Source organism: Pocillopora verrucosa, chromosome 1 (genome assembly GCF_036669915.1).
Source record: "Pocillopora verrucosa isolate sample1 chromosome 1, ASM3666991v2, whole genome shotgun sequence".
In the NCBI taxonomy this organism is placed as follows: Eukaryota; Metazoa; Cnidaria; class Anthozoa; order Scleractinia; family Pocilloporidae; genus Pocillopora; species Pocillopora verrucosa.
The window spans coordinates 3,733,284-3,751,484 of record NC_089312.1 but is presented as its reverse complement, the minus strand read 5'-3'; the positions used below and the strand labels follow the sequence as shown (position 1 = coordinate 3,751,484).

The window sequence follows — 18,201 nt, the reverse complement described above, 5'->3', positions numbered from 1 at the left end:
TGACATTTAAACATTTTTAAAAACAACGACTGCTTCTTCTGTAGAACATAAAATTTCTTTGTAACAGACATCACGCCTCACTTTCACTTTTATCCCCCCCCCCCCCTTGTTTTTGTCACATGGACGTCTTTTTAGCTTATACCATAATCTTCTTCACTTTTGGCATGAAGCCCAGGGGCTCTTAATTAATATGACCTTTCACTTATTGGAAAAATGTAATTCACTCGTCACTCGGACGAAATTGCGAAAGTTGATCCTCCGTCAGATTCCACGTGTTGTTGACCTGGCAACCTACGGTGCTTTAAATTCGATTGTTTTGCAATCATTTATGATCGAGTGCTATTTGCAACGCAACATCCGACTTCTAGTTGTGTCCAAATTAACCTTGTTCAACGATAGTCAAACTTGTGAGCTGTGGAGATTTTGCTGTCGATTGCGTTTCTGACTCTCGTTCAGCGATTACAGTGAATCAAGGTTTTTCGGATTTTTGGCGTGTTCTAAGCATCTTGTAAGTATATTACTAACACTTATTTGAGTTCAATGTTCACTAAGCAGTTTTCTTTTGAGTAATTGGTGTATTGCAGTGTTAAATTTGTCTCCGTAATTGAAGTTATCGATTAAGTAATTTATTCGGCGCATTATGGTTAGAAGCGATGTTGCTATTTGTACAAAAGATAGAAATACCTCAAATACGTAAAATTTAACATGCTGTGTAGAATTATTTGTGGTATTTTTTGATCAACGATTGATCTTGTAGTACTTGGCGCTTGTTCTTTTGCCAAGTGTAAGTGATTATCTGAGATATTATTTATCAGAAGGAAACATGAGGCTCCAATGGATAAAATCAGTCAACGGGGCAATCTATGTGAATATTGCCACTTCTTTATACAATCATAATCTTACAGATTAAGAAAAACTGTCGACAACTATCGTGTATATTTGATTTGAGCGACTGTTTCATTCTGTTTTATCTTCATCTTGTCATGTTCCTTAAGCCAATGGTCTGAGAAAAATTTTGAGATTCTTAACTGGTAAAAATAATGAAGATTCATTTAACTCCTTTTTTGCGCAATTTTTTTGTACCGATGGTTGCGGTTAAACAGTTAAACCATTTTCAAAATTAAGTTTTTAAATTTTAGGTTTTTGTCGTTCGCGTAAATATATTTTTCCCATAATATAAGCACTTCCCAACGCACTTCAAAACATCTTCCTCGATTAAAACGATATCTTATCATTAAAATTAGCTTTATTGTAAGTTTTCCAGATTTTCTTTCAAAAGTAATCGGCGCTCAACTTCTGGCAAGCCGAATCGGTGAGAGAATTTTATCACTTGCCACTCCTGTCTGTTAAAGCATCTAGCTTTCGTGGTTTTTCCCTTATTTGGTAAAATTAATCAGAAGGTTTTCAAGCAGTCCAGTAAAAATTGAGAAAAAAATATATTACGACACGCATGTATCACGACACTTTCCACTCTTGTCGGAGAATGTCACTTAGTAACAGAGATCAAGTGCAAATCAGTGGATTAAGTTGCTAAAATCTTAAAATCCACTTCAAGGTTCCAAATTGAATGCAGCCATCGACGTAAACAACTTAAAGTGGCCGAAATGCCATTGCAGTAAAATACAGAGTAGTTGACAAACAAATCTTTGCAGCAAATAACGGATTGTACTCGAGTAGGAGCTAATTTCATCGGTGTGTTTGTCGAGTTTCCTAAAAAAAAGCCCCCGTGTTTTGTGTTGTTCTGTGCTATGTAGCCATGACAAAAATCTCTGACAAATACGATACTTCAGCGAATAGTATTTCTCTGATTTTCGTTTTCGTTAAAAATACAGCTTGGTTGGAAAGATTTATTTCGTAATTTCGAACAAATATCCAAATAGATAGTTACAAGGTCTAAAAACTGAGTTGACTACACGTATCACTAGAATTTGTAAATCGATATTTTGTGGTAAAGGGAGGCGGTCTTAATCAAATTCTTCACGGCATTTCAAATAATTCTCTTTATTATGGTTTCCTAGGAAATTGTTTAAATTGACAGAGAAACGTATGGCTAGAAAAATAGGGTAAACTGAATAATTATAAAACGTCTTTCGAGTAGCTGACACTCTCTTTACAAATATAGGCAATACAGAAACGCTGTAAGTTTCTAAAAGAAATTCTGTAGTGTTGCGTCTCGTGAGTTGGGGATATAACTATACAAGAGACTATAAACTGTGATCATATTTTCTTGAACAAAATAATTTAGTTTTATTAACTGAGTACTAATTTTAATTGGCCTCCGTAAAGAGTTTTTAAAGCCGACTTTTCGAGTGTTAGGCCTTCTTCAGAGCGTAAGTTACCAAAGAAACTGTGGTGTCTCTTCGGTGGGGTATAACAAGAGAATTTAATTTTATGAATTGAATTGATAATGCCAATTGGCCATCGTAAAGAGTTTCTGAAACTGACAATTAGAGCGTTAGCCTTCCGTCAAAGCGAATTAATAAATAGGTAATTTAGTGTTAACAACTGAGTTGAAAACGTAAATTAGCCACCGTAAAGGGTAAAAAAGCTGACGTTTCGAGCGTTAGCCCTTCGTTAGAGCGATTGTTTGTATACCTTTTCAATTTGTACACCTTTTCGTCAGACCGAATTAATAAATACACAGTTTGAATCGACGGCCAAGTAGCCTGTGAAACAGAGTGTTGTCTGATGAAAGTATTGATAGATTCGTGATGCATTCCAACCTAATGTCAGTTTCACCCCATTGTTTATCACCTGAGGAAGGGGGATTGGGGGGGGGGGGGGTACGTCGTCGGATAATTTTGTATTTTGGTTGTGACACAATCAAAAATTTACTTGATCTCTCCATGAAGCTATTTAATATTCTTGTGATTACTCGGTCCTATTACCATTATCAATCGATAACTGATTTAGTAAAAATCCGGGCTTTTGAATATAAACGCTTCTCAAATTAACCATATCTTTTGTGATTATTTATTTTACAGCTTTGTTCTGATCGCTCCGAACATTCGAGGCACAGAAGACCACGAGAGGCGAGAGATCAGTGAGACAATGCAGAATGAGGATGAGGGGTGAGTTGATATTAGAAGGTCTTTTAATTTACCAGACAGCAAACCTTGCGATGCCACCTGTGATGCTGCGAGATTTGGTAGTTTCCTTCATCCTACCGACTCTCCTCGCCAGCCGCGTTGTTTTTCGCGGTTTCACGGGTCGCACCACAACGCCTGCTCCGATCCATCTAAGGCTATCGTAATCTCCCTCTCCTCCTCTCTCGTCTCGAGTTAAGGAGGATGTGGAAAAAGGGAACAACCTTGAAAGGAATTTTCACACGACAAACAACACTCTATGATCTTAAAAGTTGAAGCACGGCACTTATATAGTCACTTTTCACTTTTCGCGCCGGAAATATGACAAGGAAGATCTCATCGCAAATGACCCGAAAGCACTGAAATAGGACCAAATAGCATTAACCCTTAAACTTTCAGAGTTGATTAAAATGTAACGTCTCCCTACAATATCCATACACTACACAGCAAACAGGTAAAGAGAATATTCAAACTTATCAGGTAAAAGTTGTTCTTTTGATCCAACACCAAATTCTCGTAACTCATTACAAGAAAATGTTTGGGGGATCGTGGGGAGATTTTACAAACGGATCTTGGGAGTTACAGTGAACAAGAAGACCGTCCGCTCGTTAATTCTTACAGGAACAGAAGCTTTTAGGTAGATAATATCATCTTATTTCAACAAAACATCGGGAGGCTGATTTGTGGCTGAGAGCACTTTGTTTTCGCCAGGAACTCGTTTATTTAGTGACAAGCCCGTGTGATGGACGGAGGAGGGTGTCATCTGCAATATGTCGGTTACCTCTGGTACCAGGGTTCATTTGCAGTGAACCACTTCTATGTTTTAAGTCTCTGAACCTATATATTTTTGTACAGGAGAAAGCTAATAATTACTTGATCTCTCCATGAAGCTATTTAACATTCTTATGATTTTCCCCACTGGAGGTTGGTTGAAATTTTTGATAATAATTATAATAATAATAATTTGTCTCATCCGATTATACGGAAAAGAATCTTGATCGCCTGTTCAATCTTTATGGCTTGATTTAGTGTCGAAGACTTTGACCTTTCTCTAAGCCCCTTCCGTTTCGATTGATTTGCGTGCAAAAATGACGAAAACATTAACGAAGACTTGTTAGCCTGAGCTCGCCTTTAAAGAGGATTTGATTAAAACGACCCTTCCACTTTTTATTAAACGCCCTTTTCTTCTTTTTAATCTGACTTCCGATTCGCATCATTTTTCGAGTGAACAATGTATTTTTCATTTTAACACATCGCCTTCGCTCTCTCTCGTCGCTTTCTTGAAACTCGGTATAAATGTTTGTAGAGTGCGATCAGAAGTGCTGAAGTTTCCTTTTAATTCAAGCTTAGGACGCCATCCAAGCTTTTGTTCTCCGTTCGAACATCTGCACAATGCAGCGATCATGCCAGAGAACTGGTCATTGCCTGCATTTTTATCTCGATGTCTCGGATATGAAATTAATCTCGTTTAATCCGATATCCGATTTATCACTTCCTTTTGATTCCTAAATGGGGCCTTTGCTTTTACAGCTGATTGTCTAAAAGTTGCGCTATGAATGTGTGGTTTAAAGATAGTTTTCAGCATTTTTCTGGGAAGCTTAACGCACGATTTCGCTTCAAGATGGTTTAGACTGAACACTACTGATAAATATTGTAACCTTCTATGTTCAGTCTTAATCCTCGCCCTAACATAAGTAATCATATTCTCCATACTGTTTCTATACATCTCCTAGATTTCTAACAAGGAAAATTTGATTAACAATCAAGAGTTTAGTTGGTAAATGATGATTATTCCTTTCACTCTCGTGACCTTTATGCTTGATTCAGGTATGATAATGTAAGGAGAAATTAGATGCTGGTCATTCTAAGGGGTTTAAGGGTAAAACGGAGCTACCTTAAAAAAATAATATCAAAAAATAATTAAAAAATAACAGAACAAAAAAAGTATTACTCGCGACAAATACAAAACCTCACCAAAACTGCTTCGATCGCGTAAACAAAGCACAAAATTTGTTCCTGTCCCACCGAGTGACAAGGACTGAAACTTAAGTCGTTAACATTTTTTTATTCTTGCACTGCTTGACTTGTTGATACCCTCGGAAAATTAAAACAATGAAAAGATAACAACCTTTCGCTGCCGTTGTACAAATCAATTTGAGACTTTTCAAAATCAAGGCTAGGTAATCACAAGTTCTGAGCTTCAATAAGGGCTGTAAATCGATTCACAGGAAAGGTACGGATCTCATTAAAATCCATGTGTCGTGACCTGAAATTTTCGTCGGTGTCCGATTGCAAATAAAAAAAAATGTGATTCAATTTTGATCGCAATGAAGGGTATTGTCCGAGAAAACAATTTTCTTTGAAGTTTCAAGAGCTTCTTCCCCTGGGAGTCAACGTACTTCATGTGCTTCTGTTATTGTTGCCTTGGCAACGACGTATACAATCAATTGTATATGACCCCACGAGAAATGAATATCATTTGATTCATTCTTGATAAGACCGCAATTAAATGATAAAACTTGTGGTAGCTCGAGGGCATTCTGGTGAAAAATTGCGTGGGAAAACAATGAAGGTTCCTTGTCTTTTTCAAACGTCGAAGCCAGAAACTGGAGGCGAAGTGTCGCTTTACTAGAGCAAGCAAGCAACTCCAATTTCGCATTGGTCTGTTCACGTTGAACCAAATTCTCCAGAAATGTCGCAAGTAGTTCAGAGGCCAAGAATAACCCACACTGCCGTGACGGTTCGTCCCAAGTAAGTAGGTTGCTTTCTTTAAAACAGTAACGGTTCACATTATATTGTCAGGTTTGGAGAGTTTGTAATTGCTTCGGACTGACGCGCACTTCTCGCACAAGAGCAGCCTTCCCTGTCTTATAAAGTACGCCAACCTTTTCAGACATTTTGAAGTGTCTGGGTTGATATTTACAAAAATCGCATCAGGTCTTCAAAACAATAATTCGTGGCTGAATTTATGATGAACTGCAAGCTTCAACAAAGCGCTCTTTTTCAGGCAAAGTTAGTCATACTGCGTTTATCGCTTTTAGCTTCTCTTGGGACAATGATCACCCATTAAGTACACAGTTTACATGTAATCATTTGGTAAGAGAAGGGATGGTTTTTTATTGTTTTCAGCACAATGGTACATGCGTTATTTGTTCCGAATTTAGCCCCAAAACGGCTGCTTTCAACGTGTACACGTAAATAAATTATCATCTATCGATCTCAGTTTAGGATGATTTGCACAGTTCTGAGAACACACGGAATAAATCTAAAATTAAATGAAAATCGGGAAGTATAGGAGCGCAAAATTCGCTCTAATGGAGTTCAGTGGACAGAGCATGTTTGTTTTTCTTTTGTCGTATTATTTTAAATTCTGCATACTGAAATTGGTTCCTACTCCTTTCACAGTCAAACTAATAACTCAAAATTGCTTTCTTCGTTACTCCCGGACAGGATGAATCTATCTGTATCACAATCTCGAGGCCTTGTTTTTCCGAGAATTAATTTCCTTTATCGCTTTAGCTCCAGTTAAGTTTTCTCCGAGAAGCGGAAGCCAGTCTCTTCCTGTTATTGTTTTTGTTGTTTTTTTTTTTTTTGCTCTTCGGTAGTTGTGAATTAAATCTGGCGCTTAAATGACTTTTCTTCTTGGTGTACAGAACAGTCTCTCGTTTTAAACTGGGTAAAGTTTGAAATAAAAAAAAATTGGCATCCAGTCCCAACGCGGCTGCGAGCAGAACCAAGCACCTGGAACGCACACTTTGTAATACGTCGAAAGGATTGCCAGATGTTTGCTCCCATAAAAATTTCTGTGCCTAGATTTTGTAAAAGAATTTTCCTGATTTTGGCATCATCTGAGTTTTAAGACCTTACCCATAGAACGTCGGTCAGTTGATTTTCGTTAAGATCTTACAATAAAGTTACTTTTAATGAAGGTAATTTTACGATCTTTGTAGAAATCTGAACGCCATGCCTTGGATCAATAATGCGTAAGTCAACGTTTGCTGTTTCGCTTTGTTGTTGTTACCATAATAACACCATCCTCTTTTAAGACATTTTCAACATAGCACTGATATCCTGTTTGAAAACAGAGTTTATACGAACAGGAAAGAGTGTTAGCATGCTAGCAGAAGCCGTTACTTTAAAAAAAAATTTAAAACGAAGATTGCTCCTGAACCACAGGACCAAAAAGGGTTAGCAATAAATTTGGTTATGAATGAACTACGTTATTGTTCTAACATAAACTGGACTGTAATAAGCTTTGAATTCAGTGAATTTCCAAAAACCAGTCTGCCTTTAAACGAAATTTTCGAGAATTTCGCCGGAAATTGTTTCAATATGATTTTCCTGGCATGTTTGCAAACATGTTGCAAACATCCGTACGAGATCATATTGTACTCATTACTGTTGTCTTATTCTGTAATAGAGTTCTCAGTTTCAAACGGTAGTTAGATCTTTTCCGTCAGATGTTTTCATAGTATTCATTTACATCCATTCTAAGGAACAAACATTCTTAAATGATAAAGGGGGTAAGTTTTTATAGAAACTGTGGTGCTGCGTCGGTGAGAGTTTAACAGGGCAGTTTAGTATTATCAACAGGGTTGATAACGTAAATTGGTCACCGTAAAGAGTTTAAAAGCTGACGTTTCGAGCGTTAGCCCTCCGTCAGAGCGATTGGAGGAATTGCGGGTGGAGTGTGGGTTTATATTCAGAAAATGGAGTTACGCTTTTGGTGGGAATATGGTGACGAGAAAACAAAAATAAATAGTTGAATGAAAAGTGCTCGTTGATACCGTGGAGATTAAGAGTGTAGATATCGGCAAATTTCTCTGCTATACTTAAATGATAATTCCTTATGAATGGCTTCGGATAATCCACCTAAATTTCTTAATGCACGTTTCATTAAAGATAAACTAGGTTTTTGCAAGAAACAATTTTCTTAATATAGCGAGCGATCTAAAGTTTGCAACTTAAAATCGATCTTTGTAGACTAAAATTATTATTAAATTACTTTTATTGAACTACTAACTCACAAAGTTTACTTCAGTGAAAATCGTTTTGTATGGAAGATATTGATAGACGGTTTAACCCTTAAACCCTTACGATTGACCAGCATCTATTTTCTCCTTACTATATCAACCCTGAATCACACATTAAGGTAACGAGAATAAAGGAAATGATCACCAATTTAAGAAACTCGTGATTGTTGAACAAATTCTCCTTGTCAGCACTTAAAGAAATTTATAGAGAACAGTATGGAGAATGTACATAATGATATTAGGGTGTAAGGGGATAAATGTGCGTAAGTACTCTCAGTGTGCGGTAAGGGAAGACAACAATCTTCTAGTCGCTGTGACTGTTCGTCAAGGCTTAATCCCAAAATAACATGTTATCTTGTAGCAATTCGTTAATAGAAGCGCCAGACAAAAGTGAAAAGAAAGTCTAGTCAGTGACTGTACCGAAATGTTTTAATCCGATTATAATTTTGCACGGGTCCGGGGATGTTTTGACAACTGAATAACTTGTGTATATTTATGGCGTACTGGTCGGAAGGCCACTCGACAACATGGCAAGTTCGTGGAGAGAGGTAAACGACAGGAAATTATTTTTTATCCTGAGAACAATATACATAAAATTGTGCTTTGCTTTTTTCGACTGATGAAAAATTGAAAATCTCTTTTGCAGCGTGTGCATAACACCGCTCTTATCCCAAAGTAATCCAGCGTAGTAAGAGAATTCTCGCCCAGTTTCAGATGAAAATTTGTAATGGTAAAATCACATATAGATTGCAACACCAGTTGTTGAGCTAAATGTTGGGAAGAATTTTGTTCTCTGTTAAAGGGTGTTTAAAGTGAAAGAGTGCTACCTCGAATTCCTTAGTCCAAAGACTCGACCACTCTTAATGGAGCATAATGTAAATTATACTCTTTTTTTTAATTTTCGTTTCATCAAATGTATGCTACCAAGGTTTGGATGAAAGGATTGAAGGTTAATAGGTTTGGAACTGGCTTTACAACCGCATCTTACAATCATCCTTTTGTAATGAAAAATAAATTATCCTTTCATTGTTCTCCTATACCTTAAAGTAAAGAAATATGCGATTACTAGATCAGAGCAAATCTGTTGTGATTAAGTTCAGCTGCATGACAAAATTTTGTCCTCGTTTCCACTCGCCTTCTTAAACAAACGACACAATTACTACAGTACGCGAAATAAGAAAATTTCGTTGCCATGAGTGAATCGTCCTTCTATCTTTTGTTTGCAAACAGATTTTGGACAAAAGCTCTCTTGCGCCGTTGTCAAGGAATTGCGAAACCAAATTGTCCCTAAATGTTCGCGCGAAGTAGACCGTGTTAAGCCTGAGGGATCAAAAACTATTTACTCTTTTCTTTTATCTACTCATTTATCTCCGAAGTTCTAAAGATATCAACTTAGCATTCTTCGGTAAAAGAGACTTGTAGCACTTTTGGCCGTGGGTGTAGAATGCTCTTTGTTCAGTGACGGCGTTTCAAACATTCAAGATAGCTAGAGTTTCAGGGTTAATTTTGCATTTCAAACAGGGGCAAACTGTAAAGGAAAAGAAAAACGGTGAGCCCTCTCTTAGTAATATATGTTTCACTTTCTTTGCCAGATTCTTGTGATAAAGATAATATCTGCGCTTTAGGTGAATAACGTGGGTGATGGCAGAACTGCTAAAATGGCTGGTTTTTTTTATAGCATAGATTGTTCTGAAGAGAAGAATACTGATTTGTGGGTGATTCATTGAGTGGCCGGTCAATGGTACAAGAATGATTTGTATTATTTTCACTAATTCCTAATTTGCATGTGTAATTCAATGCACTTGTTGATGAATAAACATTGCCGCGCGATTGCTGAAACGTTAAACAAAGCATTAACTCCTCGAGCCGAGAACTTTTAGTCTACCTCAGTGGGAAACCAGTGAAAATATTGATGCAACTCGCTGTGATGCTAACACATCGTGAAGAAACTAAACGTAAGTTATTTAGAATTTTAGAGTTGCTATAAGTTATGAAAGCCAACAAGTTTCGATGCGTTCTTTGTTGAACTCAAAATAGAAACTACGTCTTAGTGTAAATTACGATGGTCGATCACTGATAGCATTCCTTCCTTGTTTAGCTGTCTTTCGCCATTAAGTAATGCCTGATTACAGTTAAGAAAATGTTTGCCCTTTGGAAGTATAAACAAAAAACACTTTGAGGAGATGGTATATTTATTCTGCTGTGTCTATCGAAACGTTAACAATAGAATTTTATTCGTTGTTGATATATCAGTAATTACAGGCGAGCTAACAGGGATTTACACTACTCGGATGATGGCGTTTCTTAGTTTCAAACGAGAGAACGAACCATTCCGTGCAAAAATGTATCTGCTTGCAACAGAGCAATAAATCTCTTAGGAGACAGTTAATATACACCAAGGCGTCAAAGTAATCCGTAAATTTCCGACAGAGTGCGAAAAGTTGACGCAAGTGAAACATTCGATTGTTTTTCTCTCCATTTGACCAATTTTTCTAAGACAACTGATGTATGTATAAATCAAATTTCCAAGCCATTTCCGCAGATACTGATTAATGGATGATAAACGACTTCCCATTTGCAACCAACGATCTTCGCCCACTTGTTTCGTTTTTGCTCAGTTGCTGTCTCCAAAAGTATAATAAATTTGCCCTTGTTTTGGGATTCAAAAAATTGTTCAAGCTGCCTACAACGAACTGCCACCGAATTAGCTGGTCCAAGCAAAACATGAATTTTTACCTGCAATTTCTTTAATTCCAACGGCATGTTGTCATGTTCCTGACACGAAAACCCGTGCTTAAGGTCGATATGTTTATTGAAACACGAGTGATGATAATGAAATACATCCTAAATTCGACATAGAACATGCATTTTTGCGAGATACTTCCTTGTTTCATGGAAAAAAAAATTTTTTCAATTTTCTCTCACTAAATGTATTCAACAATTAGACATTTAAAAAAAGCAAATTTGACGAGGAGCACTCATTTAGATTGTTAATAAATGGCTCAGCGCGTTTGCGGTTGAGTAAAATTATTGTAATTAGTAAGTTCAAGTATTACATTTAGGGCAACGGGTAAACCGCAACAATGAATTATATTGTACTTCCTCTTTCACCATTTATCAAATCATGACTCTTTCACTTCGTTCGAATATTTTCACTTCGGTGTACAAATGCCTGCAAGCAGGCGACAAAAGTTTGATTGACACGTAGATTTCACATAACCCAGTGTCTGGGTTAGAAATTGATCTAATATGAAGTCAAAATGTGGCATGGACAAAAAAATAGCACAAGACACGTAGCCGACTTTGTCACTGATTTTGTTACCAAATGTTAACGTCTTCCGTTACTGTGCAGACCCGCGGCAGCATGGAATCTACTTGTTTTATATGATAAAGAGGTAACATGTTGTTGACGGAGACGACATTTATGCGTCTGTCCACTGATAGATCATAAGTATAAACTCAGCTAAAGACATGTATGATTCAACTATTTACATAATTGTTGCCGTGAGCCGTAACGCCCTGCTTAACCTGTTTCAAGTGTTATTTTTGACGTAAATGTTTTATGTGCGTATTTACATTTTTTTTTCGGAATTGTAGAAGTTGAAGAAAGCTTGTCATTGTGACCAGCTAAAGTGATATGATGAAAATTTTTGCGAAATACAAATGTTCTTTCTTTTCCGTCTTACCTCCTTTAAGAGATCATAAACAGTTGATATTCTCTTGTTTGCCTAAAGTAGGAATCATTTTCAAGCTGAGATCACGAAAAATAAGCCTTCACTTCACTGTTCTTTAATGTAATGCGAGGATCTTGAACGAGCTAACAGCATGCCCTTTTATCATTTTTAGCTTTCGCAATCACCAGATAAGAGGGACGCGGGAAGCCTGGATGTCATTTCAAAGACAACGTCCAATGTTAGTGCCGGGAACTGGCGCAAGAAGCTGGCCTAATTCAAGGCCCGCTGGATGTAAGTATAACCCAAGCCCTCTTATCCTAAGACTGAAAGAAAGGTTTTACTCAAACTGCTTGTTGAGAGACGCGATACCAAATGGTTAGCGAGCTTGACTTCCGAGCGTTAAGGTCCTTCTCGAATTCTGGGCACTGAGTGATATTGACTTAACTTTTTGCATGAAGGGTGTATTAACTGTTTCAGGCGTTCAGTTATTTAAAACAAAACACGATAGTAAACAGCACTATAGTAGCAAAGGAGTTAAAAAACGAGTCGGGTTTGGAGCGGGTTACCCGACCCGACCCAGACTTCCCTCGCTTTTCACTCCAACGCGACTATCGCGCCATTTGCTATTTTGCGCCGTTTTACCGACTGAACGCCTGAAACAGGCTTAGGGTGTATTAAGCCTTGAACTCTTAAGAATATGATTACTAGAATTGGGATGTAAAGGGTACCGACGAATTGTCATGGAAAACCTGGCGAAATGCTGAGGGATAATCTGATGCAGATTACTTCATTGAGAAGTCTCGTAATTGCCCTATGTCTTTTAGGCTCTGTCATGATTTGTTATAAAACTGAAAATAAAAAGATAATTTTATTCATGTTACGTCCATCACTAGCCACCTCCTCTTCGGTGGATAGTTGTTAATCATTTTCAACATAAAACATTTCAAAGGACACGTCTATTCGTTAAACGTCTCCGCAACGTGCAGATTTTTTCCTAACTTAGTGTGTTTTTCCCAATCAGTGTCTACTTTAGAAATGGGCTTCAACAGACGAGCAGTGTCCACCACAGAATCGCACTCACGAAATCTTCCACCAATGGAATACAATCTGCGGCCGGGTAACAGGAAAGTTGGGATTAAAGCCGAAACAGGAGATAAAGGACAGCAGGCTTGGGCCAAGACATGGGCTAGAATGCGTGCAGAACAAACTAATGTACATGCAAAAGGCTGCACAAATCACAAGCGTCGAAACCCAACAATAAGCCGCCTGACAAACACAGGATTAACATCAGCATGCAAGAGGAACGAGATCGTAGCAATGAATGAAAAGGAAGCAATGGTGTACAAGAGGCTAAAAGGAATCTATGCCAATTCTACAGATAAATCAGTTAGGGCTCAGCGATTAAAAGACAATATAAATTCACTGCAGTCCAGAACACTGCATTCTGAGATAGACCACAGCTTGAAAGAGTACAAGAAAAGAGAAGAAGAGGATAAGAGGAACAGATCAGAACTTAAACGTCTAAGAGAAAGGTATTCGCGCGATAAAGATCGCAGGAATAAAAGATCTTATTTGAGTTTGAACGCATTAGAGTCACCCCAAGTGTCACGCCATGCTTATGGGTTACCCGAGGAAGGACATGAGCATATGCAATCCGGAGTCACACAACAAGCTCAGGAAAGGTTACGTGACATTTGGCAAAGTGCTATGAAGCGGGCCGCGTTGGTTGATAAAATATTAAACTCATGGATGCAACAAAAAGCACCTTTACCTGAAATTAAGATAAGAAGGCAAAGTGTGTCCCATAAAGAAGCGAGAAGGCCGAGTGATGAAGAAAATATAGAGGACAAATTGCGCCGAAACTCCAAAGAGACTGTCAATCAGCTTGAAATGGTTTTAGGAGAAATAGATGTTATGTCAACAGGTACGTTTTTCACAGCTTATTTCTAGATGTTGTTTTATAAGAATTTTGTATTATTCCAAAGTTAATTTTAAACTTTAAGCTGTCAAAAAAAACTATACTAATTCGACATTTCGTTTCCCTTGTCAGTCTGTCAAGCAGATAGCACCAGGCCAGGCAGCGAGTCTGTCGGTCAGTCCGTCCGTCGGTAATTCGGCCGGTCAGTGAGTCAGTGGATCACTCGGTCGGTCAATCACCAGGTTTTTTGTTCGTTCGTCCCTCCGGCCTCAGTAGTATGTTAGTTAGTTAGTCAGTCGGCGTATTACAATTTATTAACGATTTGCAATTTATTTTTTCAGTTGTGTCGGACTCAGACGAAGAAGACCCTGAAGACAGTGAACAGGACATTGTTTGATATTATAAACATTTTAAAGTTTCATTTGAAATTAATTTCCATCGCTTTATATTTATCTTACTCCACAACAAATCATGTGACGAGGAAATAAACGAATCATTCGAAAGCTTTTCATCGTCCTGTTAATAATGAAATCACCTCGGTGGTTATATAGCAATTTTCAATTGATTGTCGAGAGCTGTCCCTAGATATTCCGTTTTGAATTGGTTTTTCCTTTACTTTTGGGATTGGTCCAGAATACTCGCACCTATTGCTCAGCCGAGCAGATTCAAAAGTGTTCATCCGCGTTTTCCCGCGCTGCAAACAGTTTGCTTGTTTTACCTTGAATTGTTATTGGCTCGCAGTGTTATTTTCTTCAGCTCAAACTGGTTGTTTTGCATTACTTTGGTCAGTTTTTGTTTTACAAGATCTTTTATGAATTTCCCTGTTCTTATTCTCTTATTTCAAACGAAAAATTGATATTTTTAACTTGGCTGTTAGAGCATATTTAAAAAAGTAACGATTTAGGTAGTAATTTTTAAGTATAATCAATGAAATCAAAGTATCTTTATCGGGAACATATGTGAATAAAGTCATATTTGTTGTGGGAACTCAGAGATATTCAAAGAGGGTCTCGATAGGGCGAAAATAACAGCTAAAATTTTTAGCTATTTTACGGCAAAACGGTTAACTTCCCTTTGTTGTGGTTAGGTTTTTACTAGGACCAACAGTGATGTTACTAAATATCGTAAGCCATTTCTCAAGAACGTACTAATGCGCAATAAAACCGGAATCGCACATTATCTGAGACAAAAGAGTTCATTTGTTGGCGACCATACCACTGAAAGGGAGCCAGAATGACCCTGAGCTCGAGATTGCACCTTTGGCGGGAAACTTATACCGCTGCCCTTTATTTTGGGTCAGTCTGATGAATAAGAACTCAATTCCCGCACGGCTCGTCTGCGTGCACAGCGTCACATCATTATCCAAGTGATATTTTTGAGGCAACTTTTGGTGGTTGAATTTAAGGATGTTTTTCAAATTACAATTATGCGAAGGTCTTCATATCTCTGCAGGTGAAAATTATTCGCAATTTTCGTAATTTTGAGACGAATTTGGCGTTTCATTTCACCTCGTTAAACAATCAGCGTGGGCCACTTTACTTCGTAGCCATGAGCACGTGGGTTGAACGAAAGGAGAAGTTACTGCCGTGGTACAAATGCACAATTTGGATAGAATAGAGGGAATAATAGGTGAAGGGAACTTTCATAAATTTAACTTATTGAGAATTCATTATTTTCCTCATAGGATATAAATGAACGAACATCAGTAGTGACCTTCCATGACAAAGGTCAACTGCGTGACGTGACGTTTCCACGCTCTTGTGGGCATGTTTGCACAGCTCCAATAGGATTTTAATAACGATTTGAGTTTATTTGTCCTCACGCTTTTTCAAAGAATTGAGATTATGTTTCGTTCATTCAAGGATTCATCGACAAACTTTGTGCAAAGCTGGATATGTAACGCAAGCGTCAGCATTAACGTGCGCCACCTGAATGGACTCGAAGAGCGCTTGCAAGGTGAGGAATACCTCTTTTGGAAGGGGAGGGGGGATATTTACTGAGTCAGAGAAGTCTACCTGTCAGATCAAACATAGTGAGAGGGTTTGGCCTGTATTGACGACCTTCGTGTGGCCGGACTTTTTCACAGAGACCTCCTGCTTGGGTATTGTAGAGAACGGAATGTTAATCGTTCTATGATACGAATTCAGCCATTTTTTGCACCTTGGAGTATGAACCTTTAGAAAGCTGATGTTGTGAAGGGAGGCCTCCGTCCTCAGAAATTAGACCAGAAAAAGACGAAAGCGACAATCTTTCTCTTTCTTATAGAGGTGAGAATTTTTAATGTATTTATAGTACTTTTTAAAAGGAAGTACAGTTTAAGAAAACGCTCAAATCGTGAATTTGCTACAATAGTTCACAAATGCTTGCCATTGCAAATAAAACTGGGCACTACCTTGTAAAATATGGTGAAACAAATACTGACAAAGAGGCTCCGTTATGAGCTTTAAACTGTAAATTCAAAAGACCTGTTTCAGCCCCAAAGGGCCGATTCAGCTCTGTGGCTCTAAACCTGTTTTAACCCTTTGTGGGGCCATTTTGTCAACTGGTTCAGAGTAGCTTCACAAGGGTAGGCTCGATTATCAGTCGCTGTTTGGGGATATGGGCTTGCGTACCTTTCCCCGAACCCACGCACTCGCAAGGGCGGATCCAGGCCAAAAATTTTTGAAGGGAGATGGTTCAAACAAATTCAGGAACACAGCAAACTTTTCTTTATCGAATCTACAGCCTAAATAAGCAGAGAAATATAGGTCTGGTGGGAAGGGGGATCCGGACCCCCACAGACCCTCCCACCGGGATTGTCCCTGCACCAGGTTCAGTCCTTTAGGAGATGCCATATTTCATTCCTGACTACGATTGCCTAAGATTCTTGGGAGTGTACAAAATCATAATGATATATATATTTATATTTTTCAACAAATCTTAATGTGTCTTCCTGAAAATTTGTCATTTTTACAAAAATATCTGTACATCTCTTTAGAAGGATGTTACAACCACAACTTCCAATTTTTAGCAGAACTAGACAATGCTCAGATATCAGTGGACACTTGGGAACAAATTAGCCGAGTGTGTTTGATTTTGAAGCTTCTAAAAGTAATCAAGAACAGGTTCTTGTGAGGCCATCTAAGTATCCAACTCGATCCCCGAGTGGTGTAAAAGCATTTTCTACGAAAACCTCACAACTCACTTCGCTAAACAAATAATTATGATATACCACGAAGCAAAGAAAATATGTAAGAAATAACTTTTGCATGCCAAGAAACTTTTATAGTTTTCTTTAATTTATCTTAAAACTTACCTAAGCCCTTTTAAAGAAGAGTGAATCGGTTTCCCTCTTCAAACAGAGAAAAATTTTTTTGACGAAGAAATATATAGCAGATATGTTCACTAGATAATATTTCGCTTTCGTCTTACTCTGACTCTTTACCTTCGACTCGACTCGGTCTTTGCCTTGAGTAGTTGTTAAAATGCAACAGAAATTCCCGTGGGAGTTCGTTTGTCATCATGCTGAATTCGAACAATCGATCGCTCAATACAACCAAATGTTGCTGATTATAGAGTCTTTTTGTTTGCTATTATTAGAACAATACAGCCACCACTTTGTCGCGGACAAACCCGTAATCTTGTCTTATTGACAAAAGATCGATACATGAAAACTCCCCTGTAGACGTTGAAGTTACATGCACTGAAGAGGATATCAATATGTTTACAGTTCTCGACTTAAAGGTTTCTTCTTTTTTGATGCTAATGAACGCCATAATCAGAGGTAAATTTCAACATTGAGAGATCGGTTACATTTCTCACACAAGTCAAGAGCCTCTGTGAAAAAGTTCGTTCATAAAGCACTTAACTCAATTGAACGCAGCATTTTCACGCTGATACTAACAATACTGGCCTTCGGAACAAAGAACTCATTCAGATGAGGACCCAGTTTGGGAACAAAGGCATTTTAATGTCCCTGGTGGTTTCACGTGTTTTTCTGTATGTGACAAAACTGAAGCTTGTTTTACCACTGGCAAGGAGTCTAGCAACAAGAAAAGAAGGTTTCTCAGCTGAAAAACAATACGAACACAGGGAAAACAGCAAGATGTCTTGTAAAAACGAAGCTTTAATTTAGTACAAAGCTCTAAAGCAAAGTGTGAGAGAAATGGGTGGCAACATTTAACAGCCAACCTTAGTTTTTTTTAGATTTTCTTGTTTCTATCTCATATGCGGCCACTTTCATTATGATATTATATTATTCTGTCACTATTATCTTAATGACAACAAGACATTTAACAGTAGACTAAACTTCAAAAAATGGGGATTGTTCTTTCAAATCAAAGAAACTTTTCGATAATCCATGTGAGTGTTTTGTCGAAGATATTTCCCCGTAAAAAATTGAGGAAACATATCGTGAGACGTGGCGGCTCGAGATTGCATTGCTGTTTAAACAATTGTTAGTTTTACTCAGGTGATTAAAATTTTAAACTCCCAATCTGGCGGATAGTATA

General features: G+C 37.8%; 1 protein-coding gene across 4 annotated transcripts; it reads left to right on the top strand.

Moving 5' to 3' along the window:
• Positions 1 to 383: 383 nt before the first annotated feature.
• Positions 384 to 14,816, top strand: LOC131800178 (protein split ends). 4 transcript variants are annotated; one of them, XM_059117869.2, is made up of 5 exons: positions 384 to 508; positions 2,985 to 3,071; positions 11,966 to 12,084; positions 12,815 to 13,717; positions 14,053 to 14,816. In XM_059117869.2, exons 2-5 carry the CDS (start codon positions 3,052 to 3,054, stop codon positions 14,106 to 14,108), a joined length of 1,098 nt encoding a protein of 365 aa, XP_058973852.2. In that variant the 5' UTR covers positions 384 to 508; positions 2,985 to 3,051; the 3' UTR covers positions 14,109 to 14,816. The 4 variants fall into 4 exon arrangements, with proteins under 4 accessions (XP_058973852.2, XP_058973851.2, XP_058973854.2 ...); XM_059117868.2 differs by lacking the exons at positions 384 to 508; positions 2,985 to 3,071 and adding an exon at positions 5,595 to 5,837 and having other exon boundaries at positions 14,053 to 14,814; XM_059117871.2 differs by lacking the exons at positions 384 to 508; positions 2,985 to 3,071 and adding an exon at positions 9,945 to 10,074 and having other exon boundaries at positions 14,053 to 14,811.
• Positions 14,817 to 18,201: the final 3,385 nt, after the last annotated feature.